Source organism: Macrobrachium rosenbergii, chromosome 27, assembly GCF_040412425.1.
Source record: "Macrobrachium rosenbergii isolate ZJJX-2024 chromosome 27, ASM4041242v1, whole genome shotgun sequence".
NCBI classification, from domain to species: Eukaryota; Metazoa; Arthropoda; class Malacostraca; order Decapoda; family Palaemonidae; genus Macrobrachium; species Macrobrachium rosenbergii.
The window spans coordinates 30,317,251-30,339,508 of NC_089767.1; the positions used below are offsets into that span (position 1 = coordinate 30,317,251).

A 22,258-nucleotide genomic window follows, 5' to 3' on the forward strand; every position below is an offset into this window, starting at 1 on the left:
ATTGAACAAAATACACAGTCGAACACATAAGATGCAAATATCCATACTATACTATTTATACTCATGGTTCCAAATCTCTATCAGGCATAGAACTTGTTGCCATACCACCAAAACATATGAAATCTCTACCAAACAATGCTTCTGTCTTCAGAGAACTACCTGTAATAAATTCTGCTCTAAGTTTACAAAAAATAACCACCATAGAAAACTGTAATTTTTAGAGATTCTATAATTGCTATTGAAGCCCCTCCAAACTGTTTTCCTGAAGTTCTCTTGCACAGAAAATTACTGCATGGGAATAACAGGAAAAGATGGCAATAAGGCAGCAGAAGTTGCAACTACTATGACCAGGTCAAAATTAGTCACTCCTGTCAAGGTTTATTTCTAAAACCCTTATTTCTAATAAAAAGCAGACTTTGTGGAATAATAATTTGATAAATGAATACAGCTCAAACTTATCATTGGATTATGGCAGTCTTTGACACAAGAAGAACACCATACAAGTAATTTTGTGTCATCTTTGAAACAGTCACATTCGTTGGACCCCTGGATACTTGATGCATAACTCAAATGACTCCATCCCTTTATGCAGACTGCTGGACAATGCTGAAGTTAAACATATCATAAGTGAATGTCCCAATTTAACCAAAAGTGAATGTTAAATTTGGGAAATAACTAATTTCTGAAATTTTTTTAGAACTTTGAATTTCAATTCATCCAAACATTCATTTTTAAGAAATGCAAGTTAAAATAAATTTCGTTTATAAAGACAAACCTTCAGACTAAATCTTTGAGAAATGAACATTTAATCTCAGCAGCCTGGTTAAACTACCTAATAACAATAAAATCACTGGGGAGTTGGAGCCATTCAAAGACCATGAATGTAGGCTGTATACTGTACTGTATTAGTAATGGGTTTGTGATGAAACAACTTATGGGATTTTAAATACCTCAACCACTTTCCTTAACCTTTTTTTCTGAAAGTGATGAAGAAATCTTTCAACAGTGTACTTTATTAGTACTCACTTTTTTTTAAGGAATCCAAAACAATGTCTCATAATAAGAAATAAAAACACTGAGCTAGAAAGATTTCTGGATTCTTGACAATCGCAAATATTTATGTCATCGCTTCACAAGTTTCCAACCTTCTTTGCACCAGTTTAGATATTTCACTGCTGATATCTATTGTTTTCACGTACCTTTGAAAGGAGTTTTACTCTAGTGCAAAATGACTTGCAGCTATGATCTTTTTTACAGGCCTCCTGTAATGAAGTTTGGGTTGTGGAATTTCAATGGAGCCCTACTTAAAATATTTAAGCCACCTCTGCACAGCAGACTGGTCAATTCCTCAAGTTTTGTTTCTTCCCTACTTGGACAATTAAATCACCTCTTACAATTTTCACATCCAATATCCTTTTTATCAATATAAAAACCATGACAATTTAAGAAGAATGACAGGATGTCATCGTTTCCAAAGGTACAAGATGCCAATCTAATAAAAGACTCAAGACTTGTAAGGTATGATTGTGATTACAAAAACATTTGTCATGCACAACTTCACAACCTGTCTGTCCTTGCAGATTGTAAACTGCTGTTGTAATGCTCTTCCCAGTCTTCATGAAATTTCTCTTCTGCAATATTTTCATTTACTTTGGTTTCCTTTCCAAATATCGGACTTTCAACTGTTTTCATGAAGATCCTTAACCTGTTCATTTTTATTCATTTGCCAATCTTCTTTTTCTCAGCTTCATCAATAATTGGGTTCTAATATAGGATACAGAAACACAATGTAACCTGCACATCAATATTTTATTTGAGAATTTTAATACTGTACATAAATATATAAATCTTCTGTTTGGAAATATTGGAATTTAAGACTGTCAAAAAAATAAATAAAATAAAAAACAAAAAATTCAATCCCTAACACACTTATAACACTTTCATCCTAATTCATCATCTCCTATCTTTCAAAAACATATTCCCTGGAAGTTTAAACATCAGTTACCTAAGAGAAAAACTATAATGACAACAGAAACTACAGTTAAACTACAAATCACTATTGCAATATCAATCCTTAATTAACTATCAATCACCCTTCTTTAATCTAATCTTCTGTTTTGAAAACACTAGAACCATTAAACTACCAGTTAACCACAAGTACTTAACCTCACATTAAATCAAAGATTGTATGAAAAACAAATATGTAAAAAATGTGCTTCAAATACATGATATTTTGCTTTACATATTTCATATATGAACGCATGTCTATTTTCATTATCAATACACAAATCCTTGGCAGGCCAACATGTTCTACTCCCAACTCAGGCTGCATGATATAAAATAATATATAAAGTCAAATACAGTTATCCTTCCTTACACGGCCTTTGTATATTTGTACAATATCTGACCCAGCATCCACAATCTATGAACTAAAAATGTTGGGATATTTTTTTGTACCATATTGGAAAAAAGTAGCATCCTCAAAAGATCCCTGAGGTACAAAATTAAGCTGAAAACGATGACAACATTCTTATAAGAATCAACGAACCACTCTAAGCTATCCTAATAGATCCACCTTACCACGGGTTATGTCTTTAACTTTTTCCGATGGACGCTATTGGTCACTTCTGAGTCTGAAGTGTCTGACCCAGATCCTTCAAACTCCACAAGAGAGCCAGACTTATTGTTAAGTATCCCATTGTTACTGGCCATCGCTGCAAAATTGCCAGTGTACTTTGTCTTTTCCAGAGAACGAACTGAAAAGGAAGTTTGTGATAGAATTCTCACAAAAAAATACGAGCACATGAAAACTTTTACTTTGCCTGTTTAAAATATCTGAGAGAGAGAGAGAGAGAGAGAGAGAGAGAGAGAGAGAGAGAGAGAGAGAGAGAGAGAGAGAGAGAGAGAGAGAGAGAGAGATTACATTTGTTACTAGCATTTTCATTAAATCTCATTCAAAAGTTCTTTAGATATAGTAATACCTCACTCAGAGAGATGAAACAAGTGGCAAAATGTGGTTTGGAACTGTCCTACCCTTAGCCTAAGAAAACAATAAGTTCAAGCCCACAAAAGCTGCAGAAACAAAAACCTAGTTCTGTACCAAGCAAGTCTAATATATTTCTCAACTTTAAAATACACCCATAAATACTGTAGTTCAGTGACCAAATTGTCTTATTTTCTGTTACAGATTGCACCTATTTTCTGTCATACGGACATGTTGCTTAAATCATTATAAACCTTTCAACAAAGAAGCATGCCCAAGCACAAGTTTCCTTAAGTTATGAAGTAAAGAGAGCAAAAGTTATAAGTGGGGATTGTTCTCCCACTAAATAAACTATAATTTACTCAATCTCAGAAATAGTGATAAATGACTTGATACCATACTCTCCTACATCATGGGTGATTCCCAAACCTTGCCTATCTTCAATTAATAAGAGAAAGACAACGAGGTAAAATTCTTTTTCGTAAATTCCTTCATGGGCAAATATTTGAATTCTTCTACCTTCAACATATATTAATTATTGCAAAGAAAAGTAGGAAGAAAAGGAAGAAAGAATTAACATCACCCCAAGGCCTTAAACACCTAACACAATAAAAGGACATGCACAAAAACCACAGAGACCACAGTCAAAATAATGCTGATAATATGTATTTGGGGAACACAATGTCCGTGCTCTTATTCTGCATGTCAGCTCCCTTGGTGTTGCTTGATCACTGTTCGCAGCTATGACACTGACCTTCACCCTTGGATTTACCACAGTATCTCAAATCCTCATCATCTGCTGATTATATACATAGTTTTAAAAATATATATTCCAACATATCAAACTTTCAGTGCCTTAAAACTTTACCTTTCTGACTAAAGAACATGGAGATGCTAGTAGGACTCATGTATAAGGACAGGCATATAAATGGGTCAATTACTTGATGATAACCCAGGGGCATAATAACAATAATTTTCTTGTCATCCGTCTCCAGAAAAGTGAATAATACACCCAAGACGAGAAAAGGATGATAATTTTTACTATTGCTGAAGACTAATAAAACAACTGCATTCTTTAAAAGCAAGAACACTTACATAACATACAAACAAAAACAGGGTCATATTATTATTATTACTACTTTATGAAGTTTAACCAAACCAAAGCATTAAATGTTTTAACTCATATGGGTGGCCCAATAGGTTTAGAAAAATTCAAATTTGACTGCACTGTATTTCCTTAAAAATAAAAAAAATGGAAGAAAATTCAAGAATGACATATTTCCTACACATCTGATGGTAGCTAAACTTTTGACTTTCAAATGAAATGTTTGATTGCTAGTGCTGACCTACATTCTTTGGATGCAAAGACTGGGTTGTTTGTGACAAACTCAGATTTTACTTGAAGATTTCTGCAGTCCACTGATGGGTTTGATCTATTGTAATTTATCATAGTCATGATTTCTTTAAGCCTGCCATTTATCATTGGTGATAAGTTTAGTGTAAAAAAAATTCCATACAAGAATGACTACCTCCGATCTGGTCTGGTCTTAATAGCAGTAAAGTTGGCCACTTTATCAGCATCTTTGTTTGCCTTTCTGAACATATAGCAGAGATTCCACACACTGTATTTCAAAATTCACATCACCTTCATGCTATATGTCGAATAAAAACAATTGTTGAAAAGAGAATTTTTTGGGCAATTTTGTAGGTCTTCTATAGAACTTCTTAAGGTCACTGAAAACTAAGAAATTTTGTGGTGGCATATCTCTAATAATTTAATAAAATATGAATTTATTGCACAAATTTTACCAATGAAAACAGAAGTGTTGTTTGGTAAGAGAGCTTTAGTTTATCAATTTATAAGAGCAGTAAACCATACCCACGGTATTTTAGAACAATCAGTACAGCCTGAAATGTAAGCATTTGCATTTTATGTCCTGTTATGACACAAAAAGCTACCAGATAAATATGTCGCAAAAACTAAGCATCCCCAGGTACAATGACAATGAACAATCTAATAATGTACACATTGGTGCATAATACTGACTTAAAAAACAATGTTGATGATGGCAAAAAATTCAGAGAAAGAAAATTTGTACAAATATCTAGTCTCAGTAAACAATTTTAAAAGACTTGCTTGAGAAACTGGGAACTCATGCATCTCTTGAATACAGCTTCTTTGGCAGCTATTTAACACTGTTTATCCCCTGGCTGTAAAGGCAACAGTATAACAGAGGTCTGCATTTTGTACAGACGTTCACAATCACTCAACAAAAGACATGTAAATAATGAGTTGATTCCAGAAAATGAGTTAGTACTTTAATGTATAAAAATCTCAACACTAACCTACAGTAACTACAGTATTCCCACTATTCCCTTTCCAAGACCTGAAAAATGCACACATTTGCACATTAGGTAAGTACCTACAGGGTGCAATTCACTTAATACATTGTCTTCTTTAAAATTATTATGTTATTCATGATACTTTTGTTTATCTCCAGCTCAAGTTTCCATGCTGCCATGTGAATAAGGGTAAGGAAGCAATAAAAATGAGAGAGAGAGAGAGAGAAAATTTTGATATCACAAGATGTACACAGATACAAAGTACTTATAGATTGCTTGTGTTTTTAGTATCTTTACTGAGAATAAAAAAAAAGCTAGAAGTGTACTGGTAGCATGACATCAGGAATCAGTCTAGAGTGAAACACTGTTTGCTAAGGCCCGGCAAAGGTAGTTATGGCCCTAATTCAAGTAAAATGTTTCTATTTGCACTGCTATAGTGTTCCACTTCTGTGGATTCTGTAGGTTTTGTTGACTGCATGCTCACACGGGCAAGGAAAGGTTAGCCTAGGACTCTGGGATACCTCAACATAGGTTACGTGCAATACATTTTGTAATTTCATAATCCCCTTGGACCCAACAAAGTGAATTACAGAGATTATTACACTATATAACTTAGCTCAAGCAGAGTGCAGATCTAACTTACTTAAATATAGGAAATTCAACTTTACCTAATTAAATTTATAGTTAGAATACCTTCATATCTAACTTACTTTGACTCTCCAAAAGATTATTTTGCTTCTTCAGATCATCAATATCTTGCTGATGAGCGGAATTTTTACGCCTCATAAACTCAATATAGTCGGCTGCTTTCTTTAATATTTGTGCACGGCTAGCCTGTCGACACAAAAAAATTCTGAAGGTCAATTTCATGTATAAATACACTATTATGTATTTCACTCGACTAAAGTCATAGTTTTTTTGGAGCAACTTCCTTAAGAATAGTCAGATCAGTATGAGATTTTGGCAGAGCCTCACTCACAACCTGCCACAATTTTGTTAGCATAGTGCAGTACCAAAAATAAAGTTGTCAGTTTGTTCTTGAAAATGCAGAGAAATTCCAAAACCACGATACCAATCTGAATGGGTGACTGACGTTACGAAAACGTCATTTTTGAGCCCCACCCCTCCATCTCAAAAAATTTTTTTTCTCTTCTTGAATTTCCACCCAGTTTCCAGACCCTTGAACATAGACTGCAAGGTGAGGGGAGGACAGTGATACCCTCATGGACCTCGCACTTCATGTGCTGGCCATTCTTTTATTGGCTACTTTCCTCTCATTTGGTGTCAGTGACTGAAGTTCTTTGTCACTAATTGATTGATTGAATCATTAATTTTTTAAACTCGGTTTAAGCCGTAAATTTTGTAAATTCACTGTTATTGAGTTTTTTGTTGTTTACTCTCCAATTAGCTGATGTCTTTTTGTTGCACTGGTTTGGATTCATTTTTTTTTTTCTTTTCCTGTTGTGTATTGACCCACACTGACACCTTTTGGTGGTATAATTTTCAATTCTGGTCTGGCTCTCTACATGGTTACCATAATAGTAATAATAACATTGAATATACAGTCAGTGGTCCAGTCTTAATGCATTTAAAATTGAGGTATGCATATGTTGTTCAACTTTTTTTTTTGTTTTGTTTTTTCATTTGAGAGTAATAGATTACTTGTAAGTAAAAGTTCATTATGGTGCTGCTGAAAAAAAACACGTTGAAAAAAAATGTGGAGGAAAAAGGATTGTGTGTTTGTTTTATTTATACTTCTTTGTGGACTATGAAAAGAGTGGAGACATGATTTTTTTATAATTCAAACAAAATACACAGTACATGATTTAATTATTTTAATCTACATCACTATCCAAAAACAAATCATTCCCGTCATCGCTGTGGAGGTCAATGATGACGGGATCCACTCTTTCATGGATACTGTCCATGTTCCAGGACTCGATCTCAAAGCTTGGGATCATCGAACCCCACTCGGGCAAACCTCTTCAATGATGCAAAGCCTGGCTTCCTCCAGTCTCTCCTGCAAGTCAGCCGAATCAGTGGAAGGAGGAGCGCACATGGTGTTACATGACCCCCTATACCTGCTTGATGGCGTTAAGCTCTGGATGTGTGGGTGGCAGACGGACAACTTCATGGCCCCACTCAAGGTTGACTGCTGCCAAGGCCAAGAGAGAAAAGGTCTACCCAATTGGGTGGAGTCACCTCCCACCTGGGGAAACTCCATAGGCGATGACGTATCTTAGAGGTACCTGCTCAATACGGCAATTCACCTGCTGGCACAGTGAGGTAGACAAAGCTCCGCTACATGGGGGTTTTGGAGGGAAGAGAGCAGACCTTTCTCTTAGCCTTGACTGTTGCCATCGTCCCATGTCACCAAACGGAGAAAACGGAAAACACCGAAAAACCACCAAACTACTATCCTGCAAAAAATTCCTGTTCATATCGCCAATTGCCTTACTATACTTTCAGGTTATCTATCTGTTAACTCTCAAAAAGAAAATATACAACACAACATACACATCAATGTTTGAAGTGTAAATGAAGGCTCAAGTGGCCGTATTTTCACAAAGAGAGAGAGAGAGAGAGAGAGAGAGAGAGAGAGAGAGAGAGAGAGAGAGAGAGAGAGAGAGAGAGAGAGAGAGAGAGAGAGAGAGAGAGAGGGGGACTGTGGTAAGGTCATTGTTGTGTCACAAGGAATTTCCTCTGAATTGCTATCATCAAAGTTGGAATTTCTCCTCATTTTCAAGAACAAACTGTTTGCTTTTGGTACTGCACTATGCTAACAAAAATTATGGCAGGTTGTGAATAAGGCTTTGCCAAAATCTCATTCTGATCCGACTATTCTTCAAGAAGTTATTCCAAAAAAACGATGACTTAAGGCGAGTGAATGCATAACAGTGTTAGTAAATACTGTATACCATTTTAAACTAACCAAAGACATCTAATCCAGTACACGACTTAACAGGAATACTACAGATATAAATGCCAAGCTTATCACTACTCCACAGGTAACAAACCACATGTAAGACTTGTCAAATGAAAAACAGACAGTTCAATACAGGATACCAACAGAAATCAAAGAAAAATATATAAGACACTGAATCCAGGGACTTCATTTATATCAAACATGAAATAGTACCAGAGTTTGACTTTTCTAACACCATGAATTTTATACTACTATCTTTTCTAAACCAGGTATTATGTCCCAGGATGAAATACAATTGAGCTTCAAATCATTCATACTTTTCCTCCATCAAGAACAATTAGACAAAATTGTATGCAGCCACACAAACTTAAAAGAAACTATCATCACCTCCAACACAATGTGACACAAAGGGCCTCTATGAAATCCTGCTGCTCATCTTTCCCTTGCTTTCACTTCCACAACTTCGCCTACCATCTTACAGTTCGAACCAAAGTAGGTCTAGGCCTTCCAGCTCTCCTGGTGCCCAGAGGAGCCAAGCTGACATTAAATTTATCAAAATTTACGTCTGCTACTAGCCACTGTCATTACATCCAATTACTACAACAATGTATTAAACCAAACTTTGGACAATCCCTTCAACTACTTATTCATGGCTATTTATGGTCTTTCCTACCGATACTGTTTATTAAGAAAATCATTACCAAAATAATAGATTCTTCACAGTATTATTCAGTGTTCAAGATAACACCCTGGTACTATTCAAACAAACAAATGAACCTATATCCTATCCGAAGAAAACCATTAAAAATTTTTGAAATCCCAAGAAAATATTCTCTGACAGGTCATATTTAACAGAAAATGACTTGATGCTGTGCAGTATATAATACACTCCTCTTCCAAAGTCAAAATCTTACGAACTGAAAGATAAACAGAAAAATTTCCAGATAGCATTAAAAAAAGCAATCAAATACACATAATAATCTGCACAAACCTAGGCATCAAGTTAACTCTTGTTATTTCAACTATCATCAATTACAATGTTTAGACAAGAAAAAGCCCTCTGTACAGTATAATAAAAAAGGCAACAAATCTTTAATTTCACCAAATATATAGCTCAGGTAAGACAGTAAATAAGATACTGTGTACAATTTTAGGTATCCACATGAAACCAAAACAATACTGCACAGTACAAGGTTTATTTCAAGTAAACCATTGACAATATTATAGACTCAAATCTGCATAGCTTCCATCATTCCTATAGCATCCAGTATAGGTGAGAAAACTTCTGTTAAACTGTTTCCGACTGGCAACCTCGATAAATTCTAGACACTAGTACTCAGTAATAAGATCATTGTAAATGTTCCATCTTAATTGGATAATCTTAAGTATTGAAAAATGCATAGTAGAACAGAATAGCTTAGAATACAGAAGTTGAGCCAAAGGCCTACCGCTGGGACCTATGAGGTCACTCAGCGCTGAAATGGAAATCGACAGTAAAAAGTTTGAAAGGTGTATCAGGAGGAAAACCTCTCAGTTTCACTGTGAATCAATTGTCAGACTGTTATGTATGATGGAAGATTGAGAATATGAATGGAGGTGCAGTAAAAGGAATGAAAGGGGCTGCAGCCTGGGGTTGAAGGGATGCCGCAAAGAACCTTAAGTAACGCCTACAGTGCATCACATGAGGCGCACTGATGGTGCTATCCCCCCATACAGAGGAAAAATGCATAGTGGGAAAATTAGGACACCAACCTTCTCTCCTTGCAAGGAGGGTACCGAATCTCTCAACGAACAAAAGGAGTCTTTAATGTGGTCCCGACGCTTTCTCTCAAGAGCATTGTGATGAGCCCGCTTCTCCGCTTGTGAGGCAAACTGGATCTCTCCACGGGGGCCTAACGTACATGTTTCTTCCTCCTGGAATGTGAATGAAAATTAAGACAAATTCCAATAAATCTTAAAAATAAATTTTTGATTACATTGCATATTCAGTATACTTTGCTTTTTTTTCACTATAGTTATACAAACTTCAAGTCTCTGCAGATACTTTGGTGAAAGACCTGGTATGGTCATCCAAGTTCAGTAAAACTAAATCAGCAACCAGGAGACTTCTTTCCTTTACAAGTCGCAGGCATGAAGAAGCATGTAGCATATCCTATTTCTACCAATGCTTCTTTTAAGCATTTTTATAGTACTTAACTACCATTGTTGGCTCTAATTACTTTTTTATTTCTTAAATAAATAGTCAATACACTTTATTAATCTCGAATAAATAGTTAATACACTTCAGTAATCTCACCAACACCAAATTCAGAACACCAATGGTTGCATGACAGTCCTTTTGGGCAATTTTTCCTTTCTGAATGTACAGAATGGGACTAGCTATTACTCAATTTTGTATTTACTGGATAATGTAGCAAAGCTCCAAGATTCTTCAAACTCTCAATCTGATGTGACTGATGTCTCACCAAACACTCCGCAACTTACCGTTTTCTTCAAAACCTATGAACACATACATTCATAAAAGGTTTATCACATTTTTTTCACAATGAAAAGTAAATTCTTCTAAAAAATATACAGTACCTACAAAATAATGTAGTAAAAAACATTGTTTATGTATTTGGCAAGGAATTAAAGTAACATTGTACGTGTAGTAATATTATACTGTATATAATACACTACTCTAATTCCTGGCCAACACCAAATTTAATTAGTTAAATGTTGGTAATTTTAGTTTTTTTATAAATGAAATAGACAGGGAATGTGAAAAATAATCTAAGGAATGTGAAAAATAAATTAGGTATTTAATGATAAAATCATGCAAGCATGCATGCATCATTTTCGAAGTCCCGTGTTCCATTCAAAGTTCTGGGGCAGTGCGAAGTGATTGGCACTGTTGATGCACGCACTATTCATGAAACTTATGGAAGTTTAATGTCATTTTTAACTATTCAAATTTCCTTAATCCTTGTATTTCAGACATATTCTGGCTCCTGCCAGTTTTCAGTTTGGAAGTCTAACAACGGCTGCCTAGTTTGTAAAAAGTATTCATGGAGATTGTAAGAGATATATCCATCGGGATGTAAAGTAACACCTTCTACTGAAAACCTCTCTTTAAAAAAAAAAAAAAAAAAAAAAAAAAAAAAAAAAAAAAAACTTGGCTGAATGTGACAATTACTATACAGGGGCTGAGACTAGGACAAGGAATAATGTTTCCTTTCAGCTGTGTAACCTCCAACTTCAAGGTGAACAATACACTCTGTGCAATGCTAACAGGAAGATGGGAAGACCCTTGTCAGTTAGGATTTGGTGTGCAAGGTTAAGTTGAGATGAATTTCCGTATTTCACTTTCATGATTTAAGGTGCTCCACTCAAGGTCATGTTAGTTTGGCAGCTCCAGGGCCTAACCTATTAATGACCTGGCACACCTGCTTAGTTTACGGATGCATCCTACTCTTCTACTGTGTGGCACTTACAATCCTCTTGGTCAGATTAGGTGGGATGGTCCAAAGAGGACAGGTATGGGCCTAGCACAACAGGTTAACTTAGGTTGGGAAGTTAGGTTAGGATGCAACCTGGAACTGACTTTGCTACATTATCATCCTTTATAAATTTGTTGATAATTGTTCCTGTTGATCCACTTTAACTATGTATTATGATTTCTTGTGATTTACTCATATTTCATTGATAACTGATGCACTCTACTAATTTTTGTGTAATGAGGACGAGACAAAAACAGTATGATGTTTGCACAAACAAAAATGGTAAGCAATGCATACAACACAGAGAACACATAATAATCACTTGGAAAAATACATGGTTCCTATATTTGGTTATGAATTCAAAGTACCACATCACAGTATTACTCAAATTCAATCTAACCTAACCTAAACTAGGGTGTCAGTCTACCAGGATGGTCCCTCCATAGTCTAACTGTTAACAGTACGAAACATACATTCACATAATGATTGATTTTATGGAATTTTGGCCATTCAGAGCATAATACATAAAAAAGAGTGTGTTGGAGTGGTTGGACAGCAAGATGGGGATCCAGAAAATAAAGTATAAGTAAAAAGGATCTAAAGGTGGATCTGGGCTGAAACTACAGTTAGATTAAAACAAAACAAAAAAGGCTAGGCCTATAGTTAACCTACGGACGTTAGGTAGCACGACTAAAGAAAGTTAATGTGAATGGAAGTGAAGAACCAATATACAGCACACAGGTAAGCTGGTATTTACCCAAATACCCTGCCCTAAACCCAAGCTTACCTTGCTATGCTAAAGAGCTGACCTACATTTCGGAGAAAACAAAAAATGGTTTGTCCTAACAATCGTGTTGGAAGACCCTCAATACTTTTTTTTTTTTTTTAACACTGGCTAGCCTACGCTATGCTTCGGCCGTCAAGTTGTTCACGGCAAGAAATAATTTTAGCCCATCAACTGGGCCAAACCCAACGCTCAATTAATATAAAAGGCCTACCCTAATGTAGGATGTCTCAAGAAGAAAATAGGCACGCTTAAGATAATACGAGGGCCAAGAAATAACAATGATTCGGAATTATTCAGCTCGACGACAGTCAAGGTGAGACTAGGATACGACTGATTCGGGTTAGTTTTGGTATGTTATCTTCACTACTCGGGACTAGCTTTGGGTATATGTTGCTCATAGTAGGCCTATCCCTGACTATTTAAATTAAATTTCCCTGTGCACCAAAACCCTACAAAATTAGGAAGAATAAGCAAATCAACGTTAGAAATTTGGAAAAGGTAGTCATGGCCTAGAACTAGTCACGTACAACGTAAAGAGACTTATTTCTCAACTTATAACTTTCTCACTATATTCTCGCTAGATATAACAATTTCCAAGACTAAAAGACATTCGTAGGTCAAGACTCACATCGCTTTCAATGTCGATATCTCTCTCTTCATCGCTCATTCTGAAGACACGTTCCCATGCCACCCGACACTCGGAGGGGATGCGATTGCCTCGGTCACTCAGATCAATATGGCGAGAAAGGGTCCAAACACGAGTACTTATACCTGCCATCAAAATTTGTGTAAGAGGCGAGTTCTTTGCGATTTGCTTGGCGAGCGCATTCGCAGGCATCTATTTCAACGAAATTGAGGGTGTATGTCTAGAGTTTTAGGTTATTTCCTTTCAAGGTTATATTTTTCAGTCTTCTCCCCATGCACTCGTGTTGACATGACAGTTCATTCACCTTGAAGAAAAGGTTGTGTCACTGTGTACCCTGGTGGAAGCCAGTGCATTTGCATGCATCTTTTTCAAAGAGACTAAACGTGGATGTTACGAATTTAAGTGATTTCCTTTATGGAAAGTTATATTTTTTTATCCTTCTTCATTCCATTCATTCATGTTGACATGACAGTTCATTCACCTCGAAAGAAAGGTGGTGCACCGTGCTGAAAGCCAAGTGTTAATGACCTGTCGGCATTTGACCTTCACCCATGAAATGAATCTTCCCTGTTTATTGTTGAAGACTATCCCATGTTCCCTTACTTGTCTACCAAACGAAGCCCCTTTTCTCCATTTGTCTCTTATAGTTTATAGTTTTCTTGAATAACGTTTTCCTATAGATCAAAACTTATTTTAAGAGTGTATATTTAATTAAGTGAATATCTCCAAGTTCCGTTTCTTAAGTTCCTGAAAAACAGCCTTGCCGTCCCATAAGTTAGGGATCGTTCGTGTGGGCACAGTGGCACTGTGACCTTGGGTACAGTGCTTAGGTTGTCATTTGCTAGAACCCAATTTGCTTCTAGGCTGTCCCTTACAAAACCGCCCGTAGACATTGCGTCCAGCGGTAGATGGATGCCAGCATCTATTTCTATTAGGGGAGGTGGTTGATAAAAAAAAATGGCGTTGAGCTTGCACCTTCACCCCCAGGGACTTGTAAGGAACCAGAAGGCTTTACTACTATGGTACTTTCCTCTCCAAAACAAAAGCAAAAACAAAAAAATACGTTAAAAATCATTGTATATATATTCAAAGAAATTATAATCTGTAACAAATACAAGGGGTGCATTTGATTGACCACATGAAAGAATCCGAAAGTAAACGCCTATGATGATGAGTAAGCGTTACAGGTAAATCAATTTCAAAAGTAGCCAGTCGAGCTCTCTCAGAATGGGCGTAACCAGATCATGCGGAGATTTATCTACAGTACTATCAGTTTACCTACCATACTGATAATCACACCTTGAAATTTTATCGGTAAGTAATTTGACAGACAATTATAGATATGGTTGCAATTGTCTAATCTTGTGATTAAATAGGTATGTCAAAGCGTTCTTAACGCATTTATATTCAAACTTACCTTTATGAAACTAAGAATCTTTGGATGACGTCTTTCGCTGCCTTTAGTAGCTGACTTGTTATAATAAAGTGTACCTCAGTTAATAATAATATAGTTTCGGTATCTTTCTTATAATGCTTTTTCACTTCTTTTGATGTCAGGTACTTTGATATACAATTTTACCCAAATAGTAAATTTTACAGTCGTCTGTGATGAAGCTTCCATCTTTATCGACACAATTCACCCTCCTTCCCTCACTTCTGCATTCTTCGTGTCTGTTTCTAATTAAATGCATTAAAGTCAACATTTATTCCCAGTCTCCTGTTCTATAGTCAACAAGTTCCAATAATCTACGAAATCTACCCTCCTCTTCACTCCCATGCCTGACCGTAATATCTTTTCTACTTTCTTCCAGAACAATCTTATTTTTTATACACAGGAAACAGCACCTAATGAGTAACCATTCCCATTTCTCTTATAGTTCTGCATGATTTTTGTGTACTCGGGTGGCTCCTCGGTGCTTCCCCTAGGTCCTTTGGCAAGGCAACTGCATTACCAAGACTACAGGCGTCCTTGTAGATTGTTGCCCATATGACAAACAGGTGGTTCATGGGCTCCTCAAATGCTAGGCCTATCTGTGCTCTTGCGAATTTCCAAAGCTCTGAACATTGACTCGCTCGTCATTTACCGTCCAGAAACTTATCTCTTTTATCTTTGTTGTTTAGCTTCATAAGAAAGTTGTTTGTTCGCTCCCATTTTTATTTATTTATTTATTATTCATTTATCATTTGGCATTTGCGGAGTTATGCTCTATGTAAGTGTCTCTTAATTGCAAAATATTGCGCTTTTTAATGTTTATACAGATTTAATCAAAAGAACAAGCTCAAACGTGTTGTATCCATTCTTATTTTACAACTGCATGGAACTGTTGTAAAGCTAAATTAGTTTAGAATAAGAGAGTTATCTTTTCTTTAAGAGAAATGAAATGGGAATATTACGAATATTGCTAATCATGGTAATGAAAAGAAGAGTGCAAATTTCGCCTCCGCGATCAAACGATAACAAAAGAGTATCGGAAAGGGGATAAGAAAAAATAACTACTGTACATTACAAGAAGCAAAACTGAAAAAAACCCTCGCTACAAGAAAATATTAACACGCGATTTAACTGCTTCAGATTTTCATCTCTTGGCCTTTGTTATTTACTCTCCGTCTGCGTGACCATAATAAGTTTAAAGTATAGAGCTTCTGTTTGCAATTCTCTCTCTCCGGCTGGCCAATGAAGAATTAGAGGAATTTATTTCTGCTGATAGAAATTCATTTCTCGGTATAATGTGGTTCGGATTCCACAATAAGCTGTAGGTCCCGTTGCTAGGTAACCAACTGGTTCTTAGCGACGTAAAATAAGCCTAATCCTTCGGCCCAGCCCTAGGAGAGCTGTTAATCAGCTCAGTTGTCTGGTTAAACTAAGGTATACTTAACTTCTCTCTCTCTCTCTCTCCTCGAGGATACAAGCTAATACTGAACGGTTAATGTTCCTATCTGATTTGTTTAGAAAGCATAATGAAGAAATGCAGAAAATGTTTACTTAGCTGACGAGGGAAAACATTTGCCGATAACATAGTTTGTTAAGTGGAACCGAAAATATAATGAGAATGTAAACATTGATTAATCACTGTAACCAAAGGTGAAAGGTGACTAAAGCCGTTTTGGTGTACATTTCACAGAACCTGACGAAAGAAGTAGATAGGCCCTACTGATAACAAAAGTAAACTGAAACTGTGAACCGCTCCGTAGCCAATGACGCACGAGAATCTCGACATTTTGAAAGTTGTGTTCACAGAAACAAAGTTGATAATTAAAATTAAATTGCGTCTGTCGCAATCATCCAAATGCATTGAACTTTCAAGGACAACCTCAGTGCCCTTGTGATCCACGAACTTATTAAGTTAATTTTCGCGCCTGGTTATCTGTTAAAGCAGAGGAGCTAATAAAAAAACTACAAAAATATATCTGAAAATATATTAATTTCACTGAAGATCCGTAAGTTAGTCACACTGGATGATCTAACTTAAAGTAATAAATTACTCTAGGCCCATACAGGGCACCCATCCATAACACGGAATGTGACAGTCAGTTAACAATGAAAATGGTGTGTGGGTATCTAAGCTTGCATTAGAATATCGCTACCAACATGACTGATAAGGAATTATATGTAAACTCGTCCTTATAGGAACTCATTGAAATCGTCATAATCGATGAAAATAGATGAAACATTTGTAGGCTTCAGTTCATGAAATTTAGTAAATTTGCTATGTAGAATCTGCCCTTCCATCCAACACACACTTTTATTCATTAAATCTGTACTGGGTTGTTTTAGCGCTCAAATAACACTGAATACCCTTCACAAAATACTAGTTTTCAAGGACAATTGTATTTATTATTGTGATTCTCGCCAAGATTTTACACATTTTCCTTGCGGAAAGGGTTGAGAAAAATAAATCTGCGTAAAACTTGTCATTAACTTATGGAAAATCCTAGAGGAAACTAAGCCTAACACATCCAATGGCTGGATGCGGCAAGGTATCGGGTGGCGATTCCCAACGCCAGTACTCCCCCACCTGCAGAGAACGACTCCGCATGGAGAACACGTTCTTTGCTCCTCAAACGATAAATGGCAATAATAGCCACGCGTATGAGCTGCCATTAGTGCCATTTCCAAACAAAGTTCCTGTAGCAGATTTGCTCTTCACGTGGATAATACCAGATAGGGCTTATCTGATAACTTCAGTAAACAATCAGCCGGGAGATTTTAAGCCTTGCTTTTGTTTGTGCTTAACAAACCAAGAGATATCGAAGCGATGGAATAATTGGGATCATCAGTGGTGTTACCTTACGCTACGTCGTACCTGATTCTTTTGTAAATAGAAAAATAAAATGACCAGTAAGGAAGCAACGGCCGGAGTACTGTACTGGTGTCTTATCGTACTCCAGATAGGACTACTGCACACGTACAAACACACTTACACACACTAAACAAAAATCCACTTTGAATTATCAGCTAGTGCTTAAGACTCGACTGACACTATAAAAGATGTTGAGAAAAACAGTATCATATAAAACATGTAAATTTCTTCAAGCCATATTTGGCCACTAGTATTGGGAACACCGTGGGAGCTTTTAGATGGCAGCGGCCACGAATTTCTCTCTCTGCTTGTTTATATTACCTGGAGGTTGGGTCTTGGTTTGCAAAGCGTTTTGGCTCCTGATAAAAGATTTTAAGAAACAAATATTTAGACACATGAACATACGTAGAAGTACTTACATAACCGTAAAAATTAAATAATATATTCCTTAACTGATATATTTCCATACATACTGTTTCCACAGTTGAAAGAATCAAGTGATATATATATATATATATATATATATATATATAATATATAATTCAGTTATATTAGATAATTAGATTCTCAACCACGTGAGGTTGTTTAACATTTTTGAGAAATTTATCACTGCCTTCAGTTTGAAAATGCTTAACTTTAGAATCTCCATTGCGAGTAGATTCTGTCTCCCATAAACAACTAACAGAACTTCTGAAACTTAAAAACATTAATGCGTCCATTGAGTACCCTGCGAACTTTTCTCGGACGATAAGAGTTCATTAAAAATTAAACGCAGCTGAAAGCTATTGTCTGTGTGACTCATCTATCATTTTATTTTTTTTTTTTTAAGTTTGAGGACTAGACATCTGACCTATGAGTAATTAAGTATTTGGTTTTATTGGAGTAGATAAAGCCCCCATCAGCATATTTTTTTTATTCAAAGAATCTTTATAAAGTATTTCAATGACTTCCATAAAAACTATATATTTACATTTCAATCACACTTCCTTTGTATTACTCTGAATAAACCCCATTTCATTTAACAACATTACATGACTGGTATACTTAAAGGAACTGAAGTTTTAACAAACCTAAAAATAAACTTAAAGTTTTAACAGTATCATTTAGTTCTGACATGAACACAAAGTGAAGTTTTAACGATGGCATTTTTAAAGGCAATGAATACATTAAAAAGTAGTTTTTGGTACCGAATACATCAAGATTATGATACTTTCCTCTCGAAAACAAATTTTAAAACTGACCAATGCACACTTAAACTATTATCACCGGCATGAAAGAAACAGACACTAACAGAATAAGACAAACAAAACTAAGTTAATATCAGACATCAAGACCTATCTTCACCATCACCATTCAGACAGTGACATTCTGAAGTCGTATTTTGTAAAGGCACAACTGTCCCAGAGTTTGGTCAAAATCCTGATATTTCTGAAAGGTAAAATACATCACATTTGGTCAAATGTCCGTGTTTTCATTTCAGTTGTCTTAAATTAGTAACCAACATAAATGTTGGCCAAAGGCACTGGACTAGACTTAAAAAGGTTAGTGGTAAAGTTGTACATTGCATATCATGTACTCTGAGTTGGCTGGAATGGGAAGGTACATCCCATGTAAATATTTGTACATTTCTTCGCAAAATCTTAATCGAGAACCTTTCTTACCAGAACCTTCCCATTTTAAATTTACATATGTGATTTTGTACTTTTCAGTCAACGATAAACTCTACAGGTGTGAGCACACTACATACAGTCGCCGTAGTATTTTTCCACAGTAACAATCTTGAGACTTGTATAAAACAAAACAAGAAAGCTTTACGTAACAATATCAGTGACATTTCTCAACACCGCATCTGATACCAGTCTTAGAACAGCCCTTGAGGATCTCTGAGTTTCATACTTCCGGCAGCTTTGGGTGTTTTATGTCACTGAACAAAAATAACCTATGCATTTAAATCGTAACGGTTACGCGCATTCTGTCCTCCATTATCTGACGCTGAGAGAGTATAGGCGACAAGTGGAAAAAGTCGCGTTCTGTGAGTTGGTCTAATGGACTGTATTCGTCTTCAGTCGGAAACTCCCTCGCTGAACTACCAGGTTCCAATAATCTATTTGATAACTGAGGTGTTTCTATGCGAGGAGGAGACTGACTCGCTCCAAGTTGAGACAGCATTTTTGTCAAATCAGTGACTGACATTCGTCTTGCAGTTACACCCTCGGATTCAGTTCTTGATGGACTGCCAACAACCTGATTGGTATGTTCAGCGGGTGTGCTAGTCAGTAATGCCATGACGCATGAATCTGCAGGAGAAATTTTCAAATAAATGTTTTCTAAAGTCAAATCTTCGGACACTCCCGTTGAAAGCTGAAGAACCTGGAACCTCATACAGACGAAAGAATCGGGCAGTATCTCTGGGCGAACACTGTTATAGACTTTTATGCCAGCTGCTGGTAGAGTTAAAACTTTAGGTCCTACTGCCAACTTGTACAATGAAGCGGAATGGTCGTAATCTACCAAAACACCGTGGTAAACGCCTCTATGAGAGAGACAAGACCTTCTAAGAACCTCTACACAATCAAGAGGGCTACTGTCGACGTTTTTCATGATGCAGGCAAAATCCCATTTCTGCTTCGTTTTCAGTACCTGAAGAACTTCAAAACGACCATAGAGTAGGGAGTTGCCAGACTGACTAAGATTCGTAAGACGTTGACCATCTATATATATGCAAGATCTCAATGCAATGACTGGTTTTCCCCTTCCTTGTACACTTGGCTTGAACACGTGAACAGTCACTAAACTGCGGCGTGAAGTAATGCGACCAAGATAGTTGTACTCCATTTCTACAGCCACCTAAGCTGATTCTGAAAAGATAATAAACTGCGTATTAATTATATATATATATATATATATATATATATATATATATATATATATATATATATATATATATATAAAAGATACAATCCACGAAGGAAGGGAAACACTGGAGTGCTACGAGGCCTTTCGACTCTGCTAAGTAAAGGACGACAGAGTCGAAAGGCCTCATAGCACTCCAGTGTTTCCCTTTCCTTCGTGGATTGTATCTTTATTTATATATATATACATCACGTTCCATATCTTCGTGATTCAGTTATATATACATACATAAATATATATACACAATATTTAATAACAGGACCTCATTTAAACAAGATGGCTTCTAACGGAGATTTTTATGGAAAAAAAATTTTTTTTACAAACTTTCAAGGACTATCTATCCTCATTTTACAGGTACGGGACGATGTGGACAGATACTCCTTGAAGGCTTGTAACTTTTTTTTAAATAAAAATCTCCGTTAAAGACCATCCTGTTTGAATGAGGTCCTGTTATTAATCGCACGAGTGCATTGAACAACTGTGAAAGCTATTAAGTTCAATATATATATGGTATATACATATATATCTATGTATGTATAAGTATATATATATACAATATATATATATATATTACAATATGTACATACTATACTGGTGTACTTGCAATAGTGTACACTTGTACACACCACATTTGAGAATGACTTACAATGTCACACTTTGTCTCTATGAAAAACTTTTAAAACCAGAACAATAACAAGAAAAAGGATGAACATAACAAATCCAGTAACCGCGTACCAAACACACTTTCTTCAAGTAATTTCCACAATTTTTACTAAAGACCTTAAGCGTCTTGCATTTGTCAAGCACCCGGTAACCCTACAAAGAGATCGGAGGTCAGATGTATAATCATCTTTATATTCTAATACGGACTTTGTATTCACAGAGTATCAAAATTCCTATGGGAACCTTAGTTCTTCATTGGAGGGGTGGGTAGACTCTTGGCTAGCACGCTGTTGGCCCAGCGTTCGACTCTCCGACCGGCCAATGAAGAATTAGAGGAATTTATTTCTGGCGATAGAAATTAATTTCTCGTCATAATGTGGTTCGGATTCCCGTTGCTAGGTAACCAGTTGGTTCTTAGCCACGTAAAATAAATCTAATCCTTCGGGCCAGCCCTAAGAGAGCTGTTGATCAGCTCAGTGGTCTGGTTAAACTAAGGTATACTTAATTTTTAACTTATGGTAACCTTATCACGCCACATTCGAACTTGTAAACAACTTTCACACCTACGTCAAGGATCATGTTATATTGTAAATAGAAAGCACAATCTAGTTAGTGTATAATATACTGGGAATCTCCATTTTTTAAATTCTTTGCTAGAATATCAAAGAAATTTCAACTGGAAACAATGACAGATTCACAATAAAATCTAACTGCTGAAGTCATAAGAATATACGCCTTTTCAATTGTTATTTGACGCTGAAATGTTGGCATTTGGGTTGAAGGTAGGTCAGTGACATTTAAGTTAAAAGTTAAGTATAGCTTAGTTTAACCAGACCACTGAGCTGATTAACAGCTCTCCTAGAGCTGGCCCGAAGGATTACTTATTTTACGTGGCTAAGAACCAATTTGTTACCGAGCAACGGGACCTACAGCTTATTGTGGAATCCGAACCACATTATATCGAGAAATGAATTTCTATCACCAGAAATAAATTCCTCTAATTCTTCATTGGCCGGCCGGAGATTCGAACGCGGGCCCTGCAGAGTACTAGCCGGGAACGGTACCGACCAGTCCAAGGAAGAACTTTGACATTTAAGTAACTCAAAAGGATACCCGCATAGGGATAAAACATCAAGGTAAGTTTGGGCTTCTATCTGTCCAATGTGATTAAATTCTGAAGGGCAAGGTTTATAATAAGCAGATTGCTTAAATTCTTC

General features: G+C 36.2%; 1 protein-coding gene and 1 long non-coding RNA gene across 5 annotated transcripts in view; both read right to left on the reverse strand.

The window, feature by feature from the left end:
* Positions 1-1,790: 1,790 nt before the first annotated feature.
* LOC136853527 (protein max-like) lies at positions 1,791-13,483 on the reverse strand. Of its 4 annotated transcripts, none has more exons than XM_067129217.1 (4): positions 13,147-13,483; positions 10,005-10,166; positions 6,037-6,160; positions 1,791-2,756 (listed from the first exon to the last, which is right to left on the reverse strand). In XM_067129217.1, the coding sequence occupies exons 1-4, from the start codon at positions 13,354-13,356 to the stop codon at positions 2,587-2,589; spliced, it is 666 nt and encodes a 221-aa protein (XP_066985318.1). In that variant the 5' UTR covers positions 13,357-13,483; the 3' UTR covers positions 1,791-2,586. The 4 variants fall into 4 exon arrangements, with proteins under 4 accessions (XP_066985318.1, XP_066985321.1, XP_066985320.1 ...); XM_067129220.1 differs by having other exon boundaries at positions 1,791-3,779; positions 13,147-13,371; XM_067129219.1 differs by having other exon boundaries at positions 1,791-3,782; positions 13,147-13,371.
* Positions 13,484-18,363: 4,880 nt separating this feature from the next.
* Positions 18,364-22,258, reverse strand: part of LOC136853528 (uncharacterized) — a 5,475-nt gene continuing 1,580 nt past the window's right edge. The window contains exon 2 of the long non-coding RNA XR_010857489.1: positions 18,364-20,323. This is a non-coding gene — a long non-coding RNA (uncharacterized lncRNA). The remainder of the gene's footprint in view (positions 20,324-22,258) is intronic.

What these genes read in the sequence shown, in the direction of transcription:
- LOC136853527 (XM_067129217.1), bottom strand. Translation starts at nt 13,356, where the DNA reads ATGCCTGCGAATGCGCTCGCCAAGCAAATCGCAAAGAACTCGCCTCTT. An exon ending in ATATCGACATTGAAAGCGAT is followed by an intron (nt 10,167 to 13,146) that starts GTGAGTCTTGAC and finishes TTCACATTCCAG; the next exon opens with GAGGAAGAAACATGTACGTT. An exon ending in TAATCTTTTGGAGAGTCAAA is followed by an intron (nt 2,757 to 6,036) that starts GTAAGTTAGATA and finishes CTTCCTTTTCAG; the next exon opens with TTCGTTCTCTGGAAAAGACA.